The 21,955-nt window shown below is 37.8% G+C and overlaps 1 protein-coding gene across 1 annotated transcript in view; it reads left to right on the forward strand.

The window, feature by feature from the left end:
• Cntnap2 (contactin associated protein-like 2) overlaps positions 1-21,955 on the forward strand; it is a 1,999,509-nt gene that overhangs the window by 1,326,698 nt on the left and 650,856 nt on the right. Inside the window, exon 13 of the mRNA XM_005404887.2 lies at positions 2,171-2,371. Within this exon, the coding sequence (XP_005404944.1) occupies positions 2,171-2,371 (201 nt within the window). The remainder of the gene's footprint in view (positions 1-2,170; positions 2,372-21,955) is intronic.

The raw sequence follows: 21,955 nt of genomic DNA on the forward strand, positions 1-21,955 counted from the left end.
CTTCTAAGATGAGCATCTGAGTGGTTAATGTCTACATCTGTATCTGTAATTGATTTATATAAAGAAGTTGAGGGCTGGGGATATAGCTCAGTGGCACAAGCACCTAGCTGGCAAGTGCAAGGTCCTGAGTTCGATTCCAAAAAAAAAAAAAAAAAAAAAAAAAAGATGGATCAGGTTACAACACTAGTCTGTCATGGGTTAAAAAGAGAGTTCTGGGTACTGCTAGGAACCAAGTGCTCTAGATAGATTTGGAGTCATGTCAAACATCTGGTAGTTCTCTGCCAGATGCTTCTTGTAGCAGAAATGAGGTAGAATTTACCTAACTTAACCAGTATATTTTTAATGAAGTGATGGTAAATCTGAAGATTGAAATATAAATGAGAGTTTGTTGAAATCAGGTCAGACAGAGGCAGGATCAATAGAATAGGTAGGGTCCCCTTTGCCATGCATGCCAGAAGAACTGAAGGACGCCAGTTGCAAACAGACTGAAATAACCACCCCATAGAAAATACATGCTGGTGCAGGCACCATAACTGGGCTTGTATTCTCTGAGTCCAAAAAAGAAAATGGGAGAGAAACATGCTGAACACAGAACACAGAAACGTGCTGTGCCAGAGGCGGGGATGGAAGATCTTAGAGGATGCAGGGATTATCCTACTGTCCCATGCCTTCCTCCTTCCCCCTCTTTCTTTGCCATTTAACAGTTGAAAAAATGAGACTGATCCGCAGTTTCTCACACCACAGAATTCGCAGATTCCTTCCCCTTGGTGCCTTTTGACAAGTTCCCATGTCCGGCATATTTCCTAGAAACCAGTAGTAGCATCTGGAAGCCTGGCCACATGCAAGCTTGATTTTTGTTTCCATTTCTGCAAAAGGTGCAGTGTTACCTGCGTCTCCCATTCAGAATGCATCATCGCTGGCTTCTCTTTTGGTTATAGTGACAACCATTATTAGGGGTTGTTTCCATCCTATTCACATAGGTTATGAGATGAGCAGACTTTTATTCTATCATTTATGGGCTGAAATAATTCCACAAAGAGAGTTTTCACTTGTGTTACAACTCATACAGAAATGACAGACTGAATGCTTGATCTTCTGCCTGTATTCATCAGTACTCAAAATAAGTTTATTATCCAGGATCTTTCAAAATTAATTGTTTTCAGTTTAATAAACTACGACCTTAAACATACTCAATGTGGTTAATCCACTGCAGGAAATTCTCCTTGACATCAAAATTATTCCTTCTTTGGCTCTGGGGGTTTTTGAACTGCCTCGGTCTCCAGTAGCTTGTTTGTTTCTGCCATGCTATTTTTCTGGTTCCTCTTTCATTGTATGTATTTTCAGCTCTAGGACTACATTTCTCTGGAAATCTTTGTTCTCACTTAATGGAAAATAACGTTTAGTGATGGCAATCTGATGCTAAGCTTTGGATCTTTTCTGAATCTTTTTTGAGGTACAGATTTAGGCTATATGTCTACATTTAAACAAAATCTTAGGTTCATGTGAGCCTTCTAATTAAAATTAAAATTTATACCAAGTCTTCATTTACCCTAATCTTATAGATGCTTTTCTTTCTCACAATGAAAGAGTCAGAGTCCAAAACACCAAGATAAGTATTCATTTGCTTTATTCCCCATGTATAGAGCATTTCAATAACAGATCATGTAACATCTAATTTTGCCTGAAAGGTTAGGATAGAAGAAACAGCTGTTGACAAGATGAAGGGTGTATATTCTAATTAGAACAAACAGCACGCAGGAAGACCCAGTGTCTTCAGAAGGCATAGTTCACTTATCAAAGAGCAAATCTTATTTCCCTGCAGGAGAACAGATGGACCCCAAAGTTAGGCTGGAATTCGAACATATTTGACCTCATATTCAATCTGCAGACATTAGAACACCAACCAGACATACAAGCTCTTTTCTGTTTCATTTTCAGAAGGTATCTTCATTTATTTTTAATAAAAAATATAACTTTTCTACTTTGTTCTTCCAAGCAGAACTCAGGTATACAAAAAGGCAAAAGATCACTTTAAGAATTTCTACCCTTAACGCTGTTCTACACCAGTTCAGTGGAAATACCAGTTAAAGTAGAGCTCGGTGATTTCCTGACATTTGAAGAAGCATCACATCCTAAGGAGCCATTGTCCTCTTCTTTTTTCTGCCTGCAGAGGACAAAGTGTGGACCATCGTGTCACACGACTTGCAGATGCCAACGACTGTGGTCGGTTACACCCCAGAAAAATACTCGGTGACCCAGCTCGTCTACAGTGCCTCGATGGACCAGATCAGTGCCATCACCAGCAGTGCTGAGTACTGTGAGCAGTACGTCTCCTATTTCTGCAAGATGTCCAGGCTGCTGAACACCCCAGGTAGGCGACGAATGGAATGTTACTTTTAATGACTATCTCACCTATGTCTGGAATGGACAAAACAATCCAACGGGTGTTGCTTATTATCTTACAGTCCAGCTTTCCCTGTAGCAGATGGCTATAAAGAAGCAACATATAATCATTTTGGCTTGTTTTCTGGAGCAGTGGAGCTATGGATGTACAATTTTTAAGGAATTCCATTATTTTATGAAGCTATGGATGTACAATTTTTAAAGAATTCCATTATTTTAGGTTTATGGATTTTTTTAAGAGTATGTGCATATATCATACACATGTGTGTGCACTTGCGCACGTGTGTGTGTGTTCCTAGTGCTTAATTATCACTAGTTTGCCATGAACCAGCACAGATCTTGATGTTCCTGGAGAAAAGAAGTGAGAGGATGAAGACATAAAGATAAGAGAGAAAAGCTGAGGTCAGGTGGAACCCTCTCTCTCCTGATGGAAGGAATGGAACTGCTCAGTGGCTGTAGGGGCATTTATTTATACATTTGACGAAGTTAATATCACATAACATAATATTACCTAGTGACTAATGACTGGAATTGTCTCGGGCAAGGTGTTTCAGGACTGACATAGCTTGATTGCATTAGGCACTCTTCCTTCTCTGACTGGCCTTGCGTTGCTCCCACGTAGGTGGCCAATTTCCAGCTTCAGCTACTCCCTACACTAGTTCTTTGGGCAAGAGTTTGTCAGAACTTCTTGTGAATTTTCAAGTAAATCCCTTTGAATTTTCAGGTGTCTTTAATATAAAGATGAAAGTGTTTTAAAGAGTGTCTAAAAGTAAATCACATATAGATCAGTGATGGAGTTTAGAGCTCTTTGTAGTCTAAAGTAGAGCTTTGTAGTCTAAAGTCATTTAATGGTATCAGTTTGTCTCAAGAAACCCAACCTGAATTTCTTCACAGTGGCCACTTTTAGCAGTGCTTTGAGGTGTGTGTATATGTGTGCATATATGTGTTATAGGCATATACACACGTGTGTGCAAATCTGTCTGGGGGGTGTATAAAATCCAGGAGTCCCAAAGGTTATGTTGGAAATAACTTTATTGCAGGAAAGGCCCATGTGCTAAGGGGGTCCTGGTACTAGATTCAAGATGAGGCTTGAATACTACATCTTTGGCCTGAACCACAAAACTAAGCATGTACTCTGAGTCAAGAAGATAGGGTTTTATAATTTAAAGCCTTCCCATTTTCTAGGTATGGATACTGAGAGTCAAATTCTTTTCTTAAAAAAAATGGTCTTAATTCATAAAGTTGTGCATATTTCCCATGCAGATCACATTTATTTATATATATATATACACTACTGAAAGGTTAAACCAAAGTAATTATCATATATATTACTTATCTTTTATGGTGAGAGCTCTGAAACTCCAGCTGCCTAGTAGTTTTCAAGAATACAATATAATATTACTAACCACCTCACCACGTTTACTGGACAATAGATCCCTTGGTCTGAAGTTTCAGTTTCCAGTGTTGTTTTCTATTCAAGCAAAGATCATGTTGCCTGTTTCAGGGGAAATGTTGGGAATTTGATGGCGTAATACATTAAGTACTTACAGGATCTGATTCATTTAAGGACATAAGTAGAAAACAGTATATTGAGTTTTGAAAACTATTAAGCAACTTTCCAAGTGACATTGTGCTGTGCCAGAAGCGAACGGGCTATTTGATGCCCAAAATGAATGCTGACATAGAACCCGTATTGCTGGGGGATGGCTTACAGAAATAAAACAATAAGTAATATTATGACGTGTTTATTGCTTCTTGCATGCAAAAATCTTGTGTTATGATTACAAGCAGCTTATCCTAAAGACTCTAAGAGTGAAATGTGGAAATTCTTGATTCAGAAATGAGTCCTCCTGTTGTTTGGGAAAAAAATGATTGAGGCTGGGATGTTGGGGTAATGTGCCATCCATGAGATAGAAAGACAGGTTCAGGTTAGTGACCAAAAAATGAGCTAGAAGACAGATAAATCATACGAATGATCCTCGGGTCCTAGTGAAAGTTAGCCCAGCCCAGCCAAGGAGGGAATCCATGTGAAAGTGCTGTAAGAAATAAGGTGATGGATATAGACACGGAGGAAAGTAAATGCTGTAGTGAGGGCTGAGACTCCATCCTGGAGCCCAATGCTTCTAAGCCTTTCATGTTCATCAGAAAAGGCTGCAGAGGTTAAGAAAACACAGTGTTCATTGCCTATGTCTTTGAGTAGATCTGTGGTGGGCTCGAGAATTTGCATTTGTAATGAGTGCTGTGGTATATGCTGTGTTCCCCCAAAGTTCAAATGTTGAAGCCCAGCCCCCCTCTCCACTCCAAGTGACTGTATTTAGAGATAGGACCTGTAGGAAATAATAAAGTTAAATGAGGTAGTAATAGGACTAGTGACCATAAAAAAAAAAAAAAAAAAAAAGAAAGAAAGAAACCTCTCTGTTGAATTTTGTTGGGGAGTTTATGCAGATAAACACAAAGATCTGATGAGGTGATGCTCACCAAAGTGATCTGGAGACAGCTACTTGATCCCTCTGTGAGCTGTGTTGGGAAAAGGGAAATCTGTAAGGTACTCACAGCCCTGCAGATTTTCTGTTGCCCTTCACTTCTCATAATTCTTTATACTAGATCTTGTTTCCAGGGCTAGGTAGTGTCAGCTAAGGATTATGGGAAACCAAGGCTAGGAGGAGCCATTGATAAGTCTCACCAGCTTGTCTTCACTCTGTTCAGGAGTGAGGGCTCCCTGCTGAGTGGTCCTTACAGAGGCTCTGCTCACAGATCTGTTACGAATCCTCCATTCTGGGGTGGTGGCAAATAGCTGACCACAAACCAACTTGGTACCTTTAGCTTTATTTTCTTTCTTCTGTTCCTCTGTTCTGTTAAACTCGTTAATTTTTTATCACTGTAGTTTGCTCTTGTGGCTTAAAAAAGAAACACAATGTGGCACCCCAGGAAGTTCAAGGTGTAGTTTAGGCACCTGGGGAACAAAGTGGAAGGTGAGAAGGCAGCTCACCTTAGTGCTCCTGGTCTTGGGGTTCAGCTCCTTCCTTCCCTGACTGATGTCCTAACGTGCAGGCTCCTCCTTCCAGCCACCAGGAAGCCCCACACAGCTATCACTCTCCTTTTCATAGCATGGTATATACAAAGCTTCAGGACACACGAGATGAACTTGTTTTACAACAGTGTTTCTTACATTTTCTAATATACTGTAAACAGACTTTTCTTGAACCTCCAGAAACCCTTTGTATGGGAAGAACTACCAGATTGAAACCAAGAATGAATTTTTAGCCTGCACAAAAATACACTCTTTTCTTTGTATTGCCAAACGTGTGTAGATTATTATTGTGCTTAAATTACTTGTATTGAAAATAAGTTCACTGTACACTGCTTATCTTTTGGGACACAGTACGCGTATCAAAGTCTTTCATTCACACAGCCTTTGTTCTTACTATTCCCTAGTGTGAGTAAAATATAGCCTTCAGTATTACCTTGTCCAACCTTCAGACAGTTGTTTCAAGGGAGAAGTGTGAATTGGGATCTTTGGGGTCCTCAACACGAGGCTGGCTCCGTGGCCCTGCTGTCGGGCTTTGGTAGAACTTGGCTGGGGCTCAGGGATGGCTGTTTTTCACAAACATCCATAAGTAATTGTGTGAGTTGCAATTGAGAAACACTGTCTTTAGTTTATGCATGATGACCTCTCACATTGGAATTGAAGGTGGTCGTCCTTCATGTAAGAGAATATTAGAGAGGATACAAGGGCTTGTTTGACTGACTGGAATAAAATGGAGTACATAATTACTATCCTACAGCTAAAGTGTGTTGGTTTGATAGTATTTTTCATCCATGCCACAACGGCCTCTAGATATTGTAAAGTGAATTTCAGCCTCCCCTTCTGACTCATTTTCCATGCTCCCATTTTCTATTTTCCAAGCTGAACAATCTGCAGAACAGCTGATGCAACGAAAAGAGTGGTTGATGCAGCACATTCTGCATATTACAATATTCTGCCTATGTCAGAAAGGGAAAGAAGACAATTTAATAAAAATCTTTAATTTGTTGTTTTAAGGAGCTAACGTTTGCTGTAATTGGATTTTTCTTGCTCCTTCATGGCAACATTCAACTTTAAATATCCATTCAGTCATTCTTAACTAAGACTGAATTATATTGGAACTTCTGTAGAAGTACTTTTGACATCTGTTGGAATACAAAGTATATTCATTATAGTCATTGCAATTAAAATGAATATCAAATGGGTTTGTAATAGCTATGCACTTAAAATGTTATTCTTTATTTTAAGAGCCTTACCCTCCATAGTTAGTTTGGGTTTCTATTGTTTTAAAGACAGTTCACAAAAAAAGTTGCTGTGCAGATGGCTCTCATTTTTGTTTTGATAGATGTTTATTTGTACCATTAGTGAGCAAATGTAGAATCACTCATTATTGGCTTCTCAGAGCTTTTATAAGGATTGTAATATACGACTTTCAATATTTTCCCTATTACTCTTATAAATTTTAAAATGGAATTGACTTTAAAATGATTTTGTCATTCATCATCATATCTAGTCTTTCAATGTGACTATTAATTCAATTGCTCTTAATCAACTTTATAAAAGACATAGAGACTACACAAACCCGAGTCACTCCATTAGACATAGAAGAGGCTCTTTAAAATAAGTCATATCAATTTAGGAATGATGAAATCCGTTCTAACTACACTGAGGAAACGATGTTAACATGCTTTATATTTCTATCCTCAGAACCACAAATGTAATATCTGAACCTATGAAACATGAAAATCATTAAACAACAAGATGTACATCTGAAATGAGAACCTTAAGATCCTGAATTTGACAAATCTGACAATGAGTGTTGTGTTAGATTCTACATGAGCAAAGTCTTAGCAACCCAAATGTTTTTAGATCACTAAACTGTTTCTCCATATTTGGACAAAACTTATTAGCTTATTTTTAGAGCACTTATTTGTATATCCTGAAATGAACTGTGGTTGTATATTTATTTTACAAATTGTATGCTTCCTAATTAAGAACCTCCTGCTGAAGCATTTATACCCTGCTCATGTAAAGATTTATCTAATTGCAAAGACATCAAGGTGTGTTTCCTCTTTTTCTTACTAAATTTAATGATGTTTATAGTTTCCAGAGTTTCATTTTTTAAATTTCTCAATGTAGGCCAGTTCTCATAAGTCACACATTTATTGCTTTTCTTTTAGAAAGAAGACATATAAATTATCCATCCTTTTGAGTAGTTTACTATTATATTTTGTATCTATTGTAAAGGAGTTATGTTCTCAATTTTTGCCTGAAAAGTAAACTGTATAAAATTCAATACACTTTGATGTTAGTAAACTGTGATGTAGTGGCTTCCAGAGGACAGAAAAAATATGACTCTGACATTGCACCTTATAACCTATTTTGAGCAAAAACTTCTAAGCTTTGGTGCAGTTATCAAGCAAATGAATTTTCCAAGTTTGTGCTGTGTATTCTAGGAAGCCATGCTGTTTAAGTCTTATGACAATTTAAATGAAAACATCAGCTGATTTCAACTAAGGATTGTTTTCAGGAGATGAAATTTATTGTGACTAATCAGTATTTAATCAAAAGATAATCATTTACCTCTTTAATTATAGGGTCTAATCATTGTGTAGAATTGAAAGGTGTAATTAAATGAGGCAGGCAGGTGACTAATAACTACAGGATAAAATTAAGAAATTAAACCTAGAAATATTCCTCACCCATGCAGCTGGAATCTATGTGGGAGACCCTGCAGGTGAAAGAGATAGAGTGGCAGCATGGAAAATTACAGGTTATTTGCACAGTATGGATAGGGATCAATAAGATTCTCAACTGAAAAAATGGGAAGAAGAATTAGCAAATATTGACTCTTTCCTATGCATCAAGAAATGAGATGCTCAATCTAAGATGGGAAGAATTCTAAAAGTTAAATATGGAGAGTATGGCATAGAGGATCTTCAGCGAGTGAGGGATGTCATTTTTTTTCACTGATGCTTAGATGGAGTACAAGAAGCACAGAATTTACTAAGAAAGGAACAGTGAAGTCCGAGTAGCTGGAGTACAGGGTGTGTGATCAAGAGTCTAGAGGTGATTCCAGGATCTCTCTGGGTCTCATAGTTGAGGGTTCTACTAAAAAGAAAGAGGGAATGACTTCAAGAGGTGCATACTGACTATTGTATGGACAATAGAGTAAGGAAGGAGAAGTGGTACAAAGAGACCATCTGACAATGTCACAGCATGCCAATGAGCCTGCCATTGAGCCAATAAGTCCTAGTGCCAATGAGCCTGCCTGGCACTAGGGCAAGGAGAAGAGGAAGGATTTGTTTTTAAAGATAAATGGAAGAATCAACAGGATTTGTGATTGCTTATACATTCAGGGTAAAGGCAAAAGAAAATTCAAGGGTGATTCAAGTTGCTAACTTGAAAAACTGGGCACCAGTTCTAAGGTTTATCTTGCAGGGCTACTTATTAAGAAAATTCTGAAAGCTGGCAGTCACTTAGCCTTAATGTGTGAAGGGGTGACACTGAGATGGAGGTGTTCATGTGTACCAATGATGACCCATAGGATAAAATCCTTTTGATACCAAAACTTTAATGAATTAAATTTTTCCTTCACTAAAATTTAAACATACCCAGCAACTAAAATAAAATTAAAGAAGTAAGAGTGTCACCATAATCCTGATGCTCTATATTCTAGTATTTAGACTAAAAAGTAAGAGGATACACAGGCAAAACTGATCAATCTCAGTGAGAAAACAAATGTTTATATTTTTCTCATAAAAGCCTCCTGGCCTTTGCTTCAGCTTCCCAATCTGTCTTTGCTTTATTACACTTGCATGATTACTATAGCAAGAGTGGAAGCAGCTCTGAAGAGTAAACACTGAAGTCAGGAAGAAACATAAAACATGTGCCCATATTGTATGAACCAAAGCAAGTCACATGCTTTGCCATGCCTATATGAGTGAATTTCCTGTGGCTGGGATGAAATACCAACACCTGTACATTGAAGGAGAGAAGTTTATATTGGCTTAAGGTTCCACTGGGTTCACTCCATGGTCAGCTGGCTCTAAGAAAGAAATGGCATGGTGGAAAGGCAGGGGAGAAGAAAGATGCAAAACTTGTGACACCCAGGAAGCAGAGAGAGAAAAAAATCAAGGAACAAGAATGCATCCTTTCAAGTCATATGCTCAGTGATTTACCTCCAACCAGGCCCACCACCTAACACATAGTCAGTCACAAACGCATACAATGGATTGCTTCTCAGATGAGAATAACACCTATGATCCAATCACCTTTCAAAAGCCCCTGCCTCTGAACAGTGGGACTTTGGGAGGACATTTTAGATCTAAATAGTCACAATGCCTAACTGTACAGCAGGGGAAAATGCAATATTCTTATATGTCCAGGACCAAAAATAAAGACCTACCTATTTGGGTATTAAGTGAGAGGATGAAGCTAACAAACAGGACTGAAAGTTGATGAGCCGTGTTAGATGTGTTTAGATGGGCTTTTTCAGAAGTGGCTAATCTAGAGTGTGTGCACCTGGGATTGATTCATGGTGCAGTGTTAGGGTCAAGGGTACTAGGATTAAGGGTGTGACTGCTACCCGCCCTGAGTAACCTGGATAAGATACAAGAGATAGAAAGAGCCATGGGTCTCCCTTGTTGTTTCTCTACCTTCTGCACCCCACTGTTTCTTCACTTCGATGCTTGTCTGCTATGCCACCCTGCCTTGGAGCCAGCCGCTGATGGACTGAAACCTCTACACACTGTGAACTAAATAAACCTTTCCTCCTTTAACTTCGGATGTCGGGTATTTTGTCTCAGCAATGAGAAAAGTAACTGAGACAATTGAAGATGTGGGAAGAGAATCAGATTAGAGAAGTTTTGCGGTGGGGAAGGTATGGGAGATGAGTGTTGTACCAATCAATAAATGAATGAAAAAAGCAAGAAACCTGAGATGTGGCCTGTGAGTGTCTAAGAGAGGAAACTGGTCCTGGTATTCACTGTTGGGAGGTCACTGAATAATTCGCAGAGAAAAACAACAGCAAGTGAAAGTTTTCAAGAAGTTTGCTGGTAAAGGAATGGCAAAACAGGAGAGCTGCTTACACAGAAAGCAGAACAAAAGCCAAGGTTTAGGCAATTTTTGATATTTTTAAAGATGAGGGAATGGTAAGCTCATAAACTGAGAGAGGGTTTTGGAGAGGACTAGGTTAAATATAGAGAAAGAAAGGGGCATGTAATAGGTCCCAGGAGAGAAAAGAGAACAGGGATTTGCCTGCTGTGAGAAGGTAGATGAGAAGGTACAGCCATGATTTCCATCCAGATCTCTTGACCCATACCATTCTAGATGTTTCATCTCATTTAACTTTCAAAGTCATGCAGAGTGGATTTTTATTATCTTCATTTTGGAAAACAGATCTCAAAGGGATGGGTAAACAGGCTGAGAGCCACTCTAACTACAAGAGAAAACTGAGGCTAAAATGCAAATCTACTTTATAATCCTTTCTTTCCAACAGAAAAGAAAGTCTGAACACGTAGAGAGACAGCAGTAACCCCAGAATGGTCCATACCTGCCTCTATCTCTTCAACCACCACAAGAGTCAGTTTTCTCTCTTATCATTTCCTTTGTCTGTGGTGCATGACCAGAAATGCACTTTCTGAGAGGCCGTTGGTCAAATCCAATCTTTCTGACTGATAAGTAAATATTAAGGTAACATTTATTTAGAGTAATTGTCTCTCAGCCTTTTGGTAACCTCAGGTGTATCAAGGATAGCTTGACTTCTATTAACAGGGTGCTACTGGCTTTTTCAGGTTGCAGACTTGTTGAGCTTGGATGTGAGACATTAAAAAACACTGACCCCTTATAGTGTGATGAGGGACGTGATTTTCTTCTGACATTTTATTTTGTGAGTGCCAGTGACTGCCGGCGAGTGTAGCTGTTTTCTTAATAATGACAATAGGAATGTATGGAAGTTTTGTGAGACTATCTTATCACTCTATAGAGCCAGGATATGATTTCCTAATGTCTTCTTCACTGAAATAAATACCGATTCTAGCTAAGAAGCATAAAGAAAAGTGAAAGTGTAAAACATACCTAAGAATTATGCAATTTATACTTCTTTTTCCCTGTAGTTATCTGGCTGCATGTTCACTCAAGTTTTCAGTCTGAGCAGCATACTATGGTTAATTTTTTCTCAACAAAAATTAGATATAAAAATTATAGCCCCATGGAAGTTACACTAAAACTAAATATTCTTTAAACATTGTTAGTGCTTAATGAACAGGTTTCTTCTAGTTTCTGAGAAGTGTGGGTTTACAGAGTTGCATCTAAGATAGTTAAACCTCAATATTCTACAAAGCCATAAAGCCAAGGTTTTTAAATCTGCAGTCTGGTCACTTATAAAATCGCGTGAAAATGAAGCAATGGCTGTTGTCCAATTTCAAACATTGAAAAAATAGGTTTTAACTATTTTTTCAAAATTCCATACTCTTCACTTCTCCCTCTACTCTAGAAATAAAGAGGTATTTATTAAAATATTGGTAGCATAAAACAAAATATACTTTAATCTTCTAAAATGATAAAATAGTATAATGATATTTAAGTGAAAATATTTATGAAAAAGTGGCTAATGGCTATATTATATTCTTTCATGAATATTCCTTTTTTCTTCTTGGTTATTTCCATGCATGTTGTCACAGTCAAAAATACAACTGGATTCAAGTTCCTGGCATAGCCTTTTCTACCTAACATCAAATTCTGCCTGGTTTTAGTTTCATGTCACTCTTAAAACTACCCATTTGCATAATGTCATAATATAAAGAATATATTAATTTATCATATTTAATAATCTTTTAAAATTTGTCTTCTAAACAAGATACTGACAGAATTTTACTATAAAATCCTTTGCTTGTGTCTAGAGTATGATTACAAAGGTGCTGTTATTCATTCACCAAATATTTAACACTGTGGTAGATGCTATAAGAATATAATGGGTTCATATACAACTTTTAACTAATATTAGCCTTAAAATGTAGGCTGAAACTTTCAAATAATGACAAAATCATTGGTATATGACTTATATCTCCTGGCAGAATTATTTCTTATACGGCATAAATTATTAGAGTTCATAGTGATTTCTGAAGCTTTGTGTGTGCATATTTTTCATGAGTAATACTTCCTCCTCTGTTGCAGAGGTTATACATGGGGCAAAGAGCAAGAATTGTTTAGGGAGGCTTTGGAATGGGAAAGGATGGGGTGTAGAGTTCTCTTACAAAGTGTTATCAGTTATCCAGGCCCTGAATGGTAAATGAGATATTCAGATGTATTGTGAGGCAGTGGTTTATGTGACAGTGGGCCTAGCTGCATGCACCCAAGATGAGGACCTTTGTCAGGAGGGGCAACTAGGACTCCCATGCATGTTGCAGCTGCTGTCCCTGAATAGAATTTATTCTTTGGGGAAGTCTCAGTTCTTTCCCAAGGCCAGTTGAAGCAGACCCATCCAGACAATGAGGGATAATCTCTCATTTAAAACAAACTGATCATCCAGGCATGGTGGGATTACACCTGTAATCCCAGCACCCAGGAGGCTGAGGCAGGAGGATCTTTGTGAGTTTGAGACCAACCTGGGCTACAAAGTGAGATCAAGGCCAGCCTGAGCTGCATAGTGAGACTCTGTCTTAAAAAGACAAAAAAAAAAAAAAAACTTATCATCGACTTTAGTTACATTAGAATCTGAATTTGTTTGGTCAAATAACTGGACAGCGTGGATCCATTAATGTATTGAACCAATCAGTCCAGCCGGCAGACTACTGAGAAATCCATGTCTTAGACTAGCAATGATTTACTTCCTCCATTGAAGGTCATATTCCTCTCTGTGTCACCAGAGGCAGAGATGTACCTATTGAGTATTGAAGGATTTTCCATTCTTACATCTTTCGGTCTGATGAAAATGCAGGTAGGTTGTGTGTCAAATTGCCAAACACAATGTCGTTTCATCATGTGTTAATCGTGATTTGAATGAATGAGGTAGACTGACTGAACTTGGAAAGCTAAGTCAAAAGATAGTCTTTTTTCTTGTGTTGTTTAATAAAAGGTATACATGGCTCTATTTCACATTTTCTCCAAATGTCTGTGTAGCAGAGGTGTGACATTAATGCCATAATTCTCACATAGTTCTTCCTCAAAGAAAGCAACACCATCAAGGCAAAGGAGCACACAACTCTGTATTCACAACCTTAGGAAATTTGGGGTGTAGTTCTATCACCCCACCGACATAACTGTGCAATGTTTATCTCCCTAAATCCGATATTTGAACCCAATTCTATTGCTTTGCAAATGAAAGGTGTGTTAGTTACTTTTCTCTCATTGTTGAGACAAAATACTAGACACCCAGAGTTAAAGGAGGACAGGTTGATTTAGCCCACCTTTTGTAGAGAGTTTAGTCCATAATCAGCTGGCTCCAAGACAGGGTGGCATGGGAGAGGAGAACAGCTCATGGCAAGGAGAAGGTAGCAAAGCAACAAGGGATGACCACAGCTCTATCTATCCAGGCTACATAGGGCAGGTAGCTCTCACTCCTTTAATCCTGGTGTCCTTGATCCCAGCATTGCACCATGAATCAATCACACACTCTAGATCCAGCCACCTCTGAAAAAGCCTCACTTATGACCACATGAGGCTTTGAGGGGACATTTAGACACAAGTCACAACACAAAGTAATGTTAAAGAAGCTTACACCAAGAAGTTGAAGGAATATATTTTTAGACAAGTGTCTATACACAGCTTTTATTTCAGATAGTATGTTTCTTAAGGTATTGTTTTCCCACCAATGATTGAAAAAAATTTCTCTAGATTCTATTTATTGTTTATGATTACAATTTACCTAGACCACTGGCTGAATAAATAGATTTTATGGGACACTGCATAATATTGTAGACTGTGACCCTAAGCCCGTCTATGTGTTAAATTTTCTTGAGCAACATATTGTCTTTTTTTTTTTTTCATTTTGGTTCTGGAACTGGAATTTGGGCTAAATATGTGACCACCTATATAGTGGACTAAATAACGGCTAACAATAATTTTAGCAACATTGGCTGGGGATTTAGCTCAGCGGCAAAGCGCCTGCCTGGCAAGTGCAAGGTCGTGAGTTCGGTTCCCGGTACCGGAGAAAAACCAAAAAAAAAAAAAAAAATTTAGCAACATTATATTATGATAAAAATAAAGGAAATGGCATAGGTATTTATCAGATATTTACCTCAAAATGTGTATACATATATTGGCTCATTCAGTCCACACTGAAATGGACTCACATATCACTATTTCCATTTTATATCTGAACAAATAGGTCTTCAACAGAGTTAATTAATTCAACCAAGGGAAAAAGGAAAATGCCAAGCTAAGAGCCCAAACCAATATTAAAATCCATGTTTATGCACCTTTAGTCTCAAATATTTTCTACCAAAACATTAGAAGAAAGGGAGAAAGGGAGAGAGGGAGAGAGGGAGGAAGGGAAGAAAGGAAGGAAGGATAGAGGGAGGGAGGGAGAAAAGAGGAAAGTGAGGCCACTCCACAGAGTTTTAATTTCCTCTAGAGTGCAACATTAATATGTACTTTAGCATAATTAAGAAATGAAAGCTAGAGCATTTTTGTTGAGTGATAGATACAAAGAGACATTCATGAGTGCTGCAAAATCTGTCCTCTGGACCCTTAGCTGTGTCTTGTTCCCCAATATGCTCTCTTTAGCCCCAACAAGAACATTAAAAAACACAGTTCAGCTGACAGTTTGTTTGAAACCATATTGAAAAGCATTTGATGGGAAAGAAATAAAAATTCATGCCTTTCTTTCTACAAAGCTCTTGACTTTTGTGTTTTAATATCAAGGTATTTCAAATAGAACATGCAAATTGCATATTGATGAAACTGAAAAATGTTGTAAATGGTTATCCCTTTCATTTCAAATACAAAATATGGAAACAAAATGTTAGTAGTTTTTCTATTTTTAAATATCTTTTCAGAAGAAACTCTCCTACTTAAGCCTAATGGAAGTAACATATCCAATGTTGTGCTGTTATCTTATTGATTTGCCATTGACAGTTTTTGTAGAGCTCCTGCTAGAATGAGCAAGGTCAGACAATATCAGGTGAGCAGGTGGGGTGAGGCAGCCCCAAGGGCCAGGAAACATGGCACTGAGAGAGACGTAAATTTGATCTTCAGAGATAGAAAGGAGTTTTAGTCCAGGGACACGGATGCCCCCAGGACACTCACTCCACTGTTTTTATACAATCATATGTCCATAGTTGGCTCAAATGTTAAATCGATTAATCTTTCTTTTCAGAAGGAAGCCACTGAAGCCTATGTAGAAACCAGTTTTCATTTTGTTTCTGTTTCAAAACATCAGCATGGTAAGATAATCAAAGCAACAAAATTAAAAGGATCGGCACATTGTGAGATGTTCAAGTCTACAAAAAGAAGCTTAAAACATAATCAAGGACTGACAAAGGTTTCAGCTCTATTAAACAGAGTTATGAGTTTGAATGGAGAGAGCTGTCAAAGTAATTTATAAGGTTCTAATGCAAAAATAGGAAATATTAGCAGACTATTATCAACCAAGATGGAAGAATTTTGTACTTACTTCCTAAATGATAGTCACCGCATAGAATCTCAGAGATTTCACAGATGACTTGAATTTTGCAGTAAATATGCATATAGTGTTCAAATTAATAAAAGACATCAAAAAAGTGGATGTTAGTATAAAATAGGATATAAAATATTTATTGGGCTTTGGTATTTTTAAAAGAATTTTTTAGATATAGGTATTACCAATGTCTGAAAATATACTCTAAAACTGATAATGAAATTATAAGATAATCAATGGCAATAATTTATTTCCTCCTTTTATCCCTGAGTAATTTATTATTCTCCTTCCAACCCAGAAATACATCAAATTGTTCAGATTAAGAAAGCATTCATCATGGGGCTGGGGATTTAGCTCAGCGGCAAAAGCGCCTGCCTGGCAAGCACAAGGTCGTGAGTTCGGTTCCTAGTACCAGAGAAAAACCAAAAAAAAAAAAAAAAAGTATAAAGAAAGCATTCATCACCTATATCTATATCTGTATCTGTATTTTATCTATATCATAGCTATATCTAGCTATAAATCTATATCTGTATGTATGCATGTGTGAGAGAGAAAAAGTATCATAGGAACATACATCAATGTATTTGTTTCGGTGTAGGAACACAATATATCTATATCTATCTATATCTATATTACACCACCCTTCATAATTCCCAAAACACCCATCCAAGCAGGATCTTCCACTCAAACTACCCCTGAGATAGAAGTCAGTCAGTTCTAGTGGGCTTCCATACTGTTTAGAATAGACTTTGAAACAAATTACTTAATTGAATCAAATTGCTTTTGTGCAATAGGTGTTTACTATTAAATTTAAAAACAGCATTCATGAGAAAAATAATCAGGCTGAAGATACTGAAAAATTTACTGTAAATTACTAAATTGTTCACTACAAGTGAATTTGAGATAAAAAGCAACACAGAGAGGCAGAAAAAAATGAAATTAAAAGGCAATATGTAATATTATACAGTTAAAACCAGAGTCAAGAGCAGATGCATATTTAATAGAAAGAGGCTGGATTGTGTCAAGTACGGCAGATAAAGATCTAAGGTGATGTAGATTAATTGTGAATACAACAAGAATATTTTGAAAATATATAATCACTGTTTTTAAAAAACTGTTCCGTTATCTCATTTTGAGTATCACCTCAAGATAAGGTTGCTACCACCCAAGGAAAATGTATAAAATATGTGTAGGCATAGTTCAGGGAAAGAAAAAATGAAAGATCTGAAGAAGAGAAATATAATTGGGGTTATATTTGTAGGAGAAAGGTCTATAGAAAAGAAGTCCTTGAAAAAATAAAAATAATGTTCAACTGTCTTGGAAATTTCATTTTTAATGAGAAAGTGGAAAAAAAGCCAAAGACTTTGGGCTTCACTTATATTAAGGATTTAGCAGAGATTTTTATGTGTAGCTTCATCTTAGGATAGTCTAGATGAAATGCTTGCCCATGCATAGGATTTTGAAGTTTCAGCAAGGAAGTGAAACCTGGCTTATAGCATCAGATTCTGGTAGATGAAATTACATCATGTGAAGAAGTTTCAAATGCTGTCTCTCAAGATATCTGACATGACTTTAATGAGTTTCACACAATTCAAAGTCAGAATCTTTCTGTGGAACTCGATTTATCAGCATACTCTAGTTTGAGCTCAAATATAATCAAAGTCGGTAAGATTGTGATTTACAATCAAAATGTCATTAAGCTAATTTAAAATAAGAAAAGTAACTGTTAAAGGGAAAACATGGTTTGGCCAGCATGTGCTGAATAGGCAAGGTACATGGACAGTCAGATTACAAACCCATGCCACTATTAATTTGTAATGAAGAAATGTAACCCTGAGGGGACTGAATACTTCAGTTGTCTATACCACCAAACCTCACTCATAAGGCTCCCTCCCACATGGAAAGCCAAATTAGAATCAGAAGTTTGCTGATTAATGTGGAACATAAGGAATGAAACATAAGGAATACAATAGATGATTCGGGAATGAAACATAAGGAATACAATAGATGATTCGGGAGTGCAAGTCGTAGGCTGTCTCTGGACCATGGTTATAGTTGAGCATGCACAGTGCTGACCTGGATCACCGTCCTTTCTCCTCCACCTTTGTCTGTCTTCTCAGCATTCTTTGCTCTCCTGTTCCTTAGTTCTGTCCTGTTCTAGTCAGGCTTTGTGGAGGACTGCTGTCCTGAATCCATCTAGTCTCTGTGAAAATTTAGTTCCAATCTCCCATTCAGTGTTGATAACAGAGGACAATGTTCATTTTCTAAACTCTTCAAGGCAGCCTCCTAGAATCCAGCACTGACAAGGAAGGACAGCAGAGATGATTTCTTAAAGTTCTTTCCAGTTTTACTTTTTTGCATCAAAAAAACCCAAAAAAGGATATACTTGCATAGATAATGGAGAATAAGAAAGACAAAGTCAAAGAAATTTGGAAGAGACTAGAAAGTTTTCAACTACATATGACTAAATTCTTAATCTATTTTTAAGAAGAGGAAAAAAAAAGACAATGATTGAGATGTTTACATTTTTGCTAGCAGACCCGAATTTTATTTCCCCCTGGGGACCAAATGGAATATGCAGATATAGTCCTTTATTTCTTAGGAGCTTTTATAGATATTTTGATCATTTTCTTCTTGTTAGAACTTCCAATTTAAAACTGATTGTGAAGATGAAGAAACACTTGCTCAGCACAAAAAAAGTTTCATGACATGTTAAACCATCTACTCCCTGAAAGCTTTTGTAATAATAAAGATTGCCAACATACAAAAAACCACTGGGGTGAATAAACCTTATTTCCCATCTGTGCATTATTGTTAAAAATGCTAGAGGTAAGTCCTGTATCTGCTGTATAGAACTTTATTAGAAAATGATCATCTGATACTTCCAATGAAGAGAAGACAGAAGAAATGAAGAGAAAGTAATGCAATTAATTCACAGCCAGTCACATTAATTTGTTTAAGATTGACAGTAGACTTATTCCTGAGAAGAAGATAGAGAGAACAGCCCGTATTTTATTCTAAAGAGCTCCTGAAACCTACCAGGAAGATGCCTAATGAGGTGATGTAGTGTAAAGCATCACTCGTGCTAAATTTACATAATGCCTTTTTTTTCCCCTAAGAGATTGCTTTGAAAATTACAAAGAAACTGAAATGAGGTGGAAAACAAAATAACAGAATACAAACATGTTCTCAGTGTTTGCAAATATTAATAATGATTTCCTATCCTCTGATTCATTAGTTTTCCCGAGAGTCTACCTGTATGTCCTCAGAATGGAAAATGATGCTAAATTAATTAATACAATGGGATTTATATTTCTTTATAGCTATCTCACTTGCATAAAAAATGCTCAGATCTATTTATTAGCCGTGCAAATCAGCAGCGGTATGAGCTTTGCTCACAACCAGGCAAACTCTAGAAACAGTTTATGTAAAAGCCATCGTGGTGCAGAAAGCTAACCCTTAACAAGATCGTTCCAAGGGCTGGGGATTTAGCTCAGTGGCAAAGCACCTGCCTGGCAAGCACAAGGTCGTGAGTTTGGTTCCCGGTACCGGAGAAAAACCAAAAAAAAAAAAACCAAGATCGTTCCAAGGAATCTCTCTTTTCATTTCCACCAAGTAAAATTTTCAATCTACTTTTTTTTTTCTAATTTACTCACTTTTCCTTTTCCTGTAGAGTCTTCTCTTCTCTTAGCAGTTTTCTGACCCACTCCATTTAACCGACAAAGAAATAGTTTTGGCGCTCTGACTTTTAGTTCACAGCTAGCCAAGGTTCTAATTATCTTCCCCTTGGTCGCAGTTATTCTCCTTGTAGCTGGGACAGAATAGTGGCCATCAACCAATGAGAAAGGAGGAGAAGTTTATGTGAGCTTACAGTTTTTAGAGGTTTCCATCCATAGGTGGCTGGCTCTAAAACAGGGCAACATGGCAGAGGGGACTGGCAGTAGAGAGTTCCTCACAGCATGGGGACCCGGAAGCAGAGAGCATGAGGGGAGAAGCAGAGGAATAAGACAAATACTTCCGGGTCACACCCGGAAGTGACGCACTTGCCTCTACTAGGCTCCACCTCCTAGAATTATAGTTAGCTATAAACTCATCAGTGGACTAAACCACTGATGAATAGCACACTTCCATGATCCAGTAACCTCCCCAAAGCCACACCTATGAGTGCATGAGGATTTGGGAAAGGGATGTCTAGATTTAAGCTATAGCACCCTCCTTGCTACTCCTTTCACAATTTCATGGGAGATCTAGTGCTTAGATTGTCTTGCCTTAGAATATTCCCTACTTCCTATGCAGGCAGGAAATACTGTGCTGCCAGACCTTTGAGGTTATCACTTAATTAAATTTACTAACCCAAAGTTTTAGTCACTATCTCATTTTGTAAGTATCGTTTTGCTCTTGAAACTCTTCACAACTGCAGGTTGACATTGCTCATTCACTCATTCATCTTCGAAACATTGTTTGTTGCTGATCCACTCTCTTTAAGACATAAGCTAATTTCTGTGAGAGGCTAGAAATAATTAAGACCTGGATGCTTAAGGCAGTAATTCCCTGGGAAAGATGTTATAAACAGCTGAAGTAGGATGATTAGAGACTGGGAAGTATCTGGAATCACACTGGTCTTTAAAATATACTTTGTTAAGGATGGTATAGGACAGATGGAACCACAGCACACTCTTCCCTGCCAGAATCCTGCCCCACCTGCATACCACCCACCCAACAAAGTACAGTAAGAGCTAAACATCTCTACCCAGCCTTCTGTGTCCACATGGCTGGTGTCTTGGCTGTGGTTATTAAAATCCATCTCCCCATGCTGTATCTGTCTATCTTGAGCTTCTCTCCTACCCTGCACCCTCCCATCCTCTCCCAGCAAGTTGCAGATTGTGACAGTTATGGTCAATTGTTAACTTAATTAGCTTTGAGATTGGCCTGGAGGATTGGTGGAACATTTCTGGGTGTGTCTGGGCATGTCATGGAGGCATGCCTTTGGTCCTTTGTCCCTTCCTATAGTACTGCTTTCCTGCTCTGCTTCTCAGGCACCATGAACTAAGCATTTTTACTTCAGCGTGCTTTCCCATCGTGATGTTCCTACCTTGGACCCAGCTGACTATGGACTGAACTCCCTACAACCATGAGCCAAATTACACTCTCCTCCTTTAAATAGTTGGTGTCAGGTATGAAAGCTGACTAATCCACACACATAATGCCCCAGGTAACTCCATCCCTTGCTTCCCTAGCTTCACTGTTTTCCTTTCTTTGTCTCAAAAATCTGAGTGTTCTCTGCCCATATCTGACGTATTTTTTTTTGAAGGATATAGTGTTAAATTCTCTCTGTGGCTCCTCCTTTCTAAATGCTGAAGTTTTTAATTTTACACTGTGTATTTTTATTTCTAGAAGGAGAGCTTTGGCTAATGAAGTATTTAATTCAATTCAGTCAAGCTCAGTTTTCCACTTGAAGTTGAAAGAAGACTTACTGAATTCTTGCATAAAGCTTTTAGTTGTAATATTTTAGTACTGCTGTGTTACCTCTAGATTTAGAGCACATTCCTTTGCTCTGACATTTCAAGTTCAGATCTTTTCTCTGAACACAAGCACCCTCTGATCTACTGGCCTGCACCATATGATAGCTCTACCTACTTGTAGAGCTGCTTGTTCATCAAGCCAATTACTCTTTTCCTGTCACAAACAGGTAGACCTCTTGTTATATAGTCTACCATCCAAACTCTCAGGAGACATTCCTAAATCTTGATGTTTTATAAGTTTGTGAGACAACCCAAAGTTTCCTGGAAAACTCAGCTCCAATTTTCAACTTATGTCCTATAATACCTAGAGAGTTTATGTGCTAATCCAACATACAACCCCTCCCCCAATCTGACTTAATAGAAGTACAATATCACACACTTTGCTGG

The sequence above is a fragment of the Chinchilla lanigera genome, unplaced genomic scaffold (genome assembly GCF_000276665.1).
Source record: "Chinchilla lanigera isolate Chin_1 unplaced genomic scaffold, ChiLan1.0 scaffold00090, whole genome shotgun sequence".
NCBI lineage: Eukaryota > Metazoa > Chordata > Mammalia > Rodentia > Chinchillidae > Chinchilla > Chinchilla lanigera.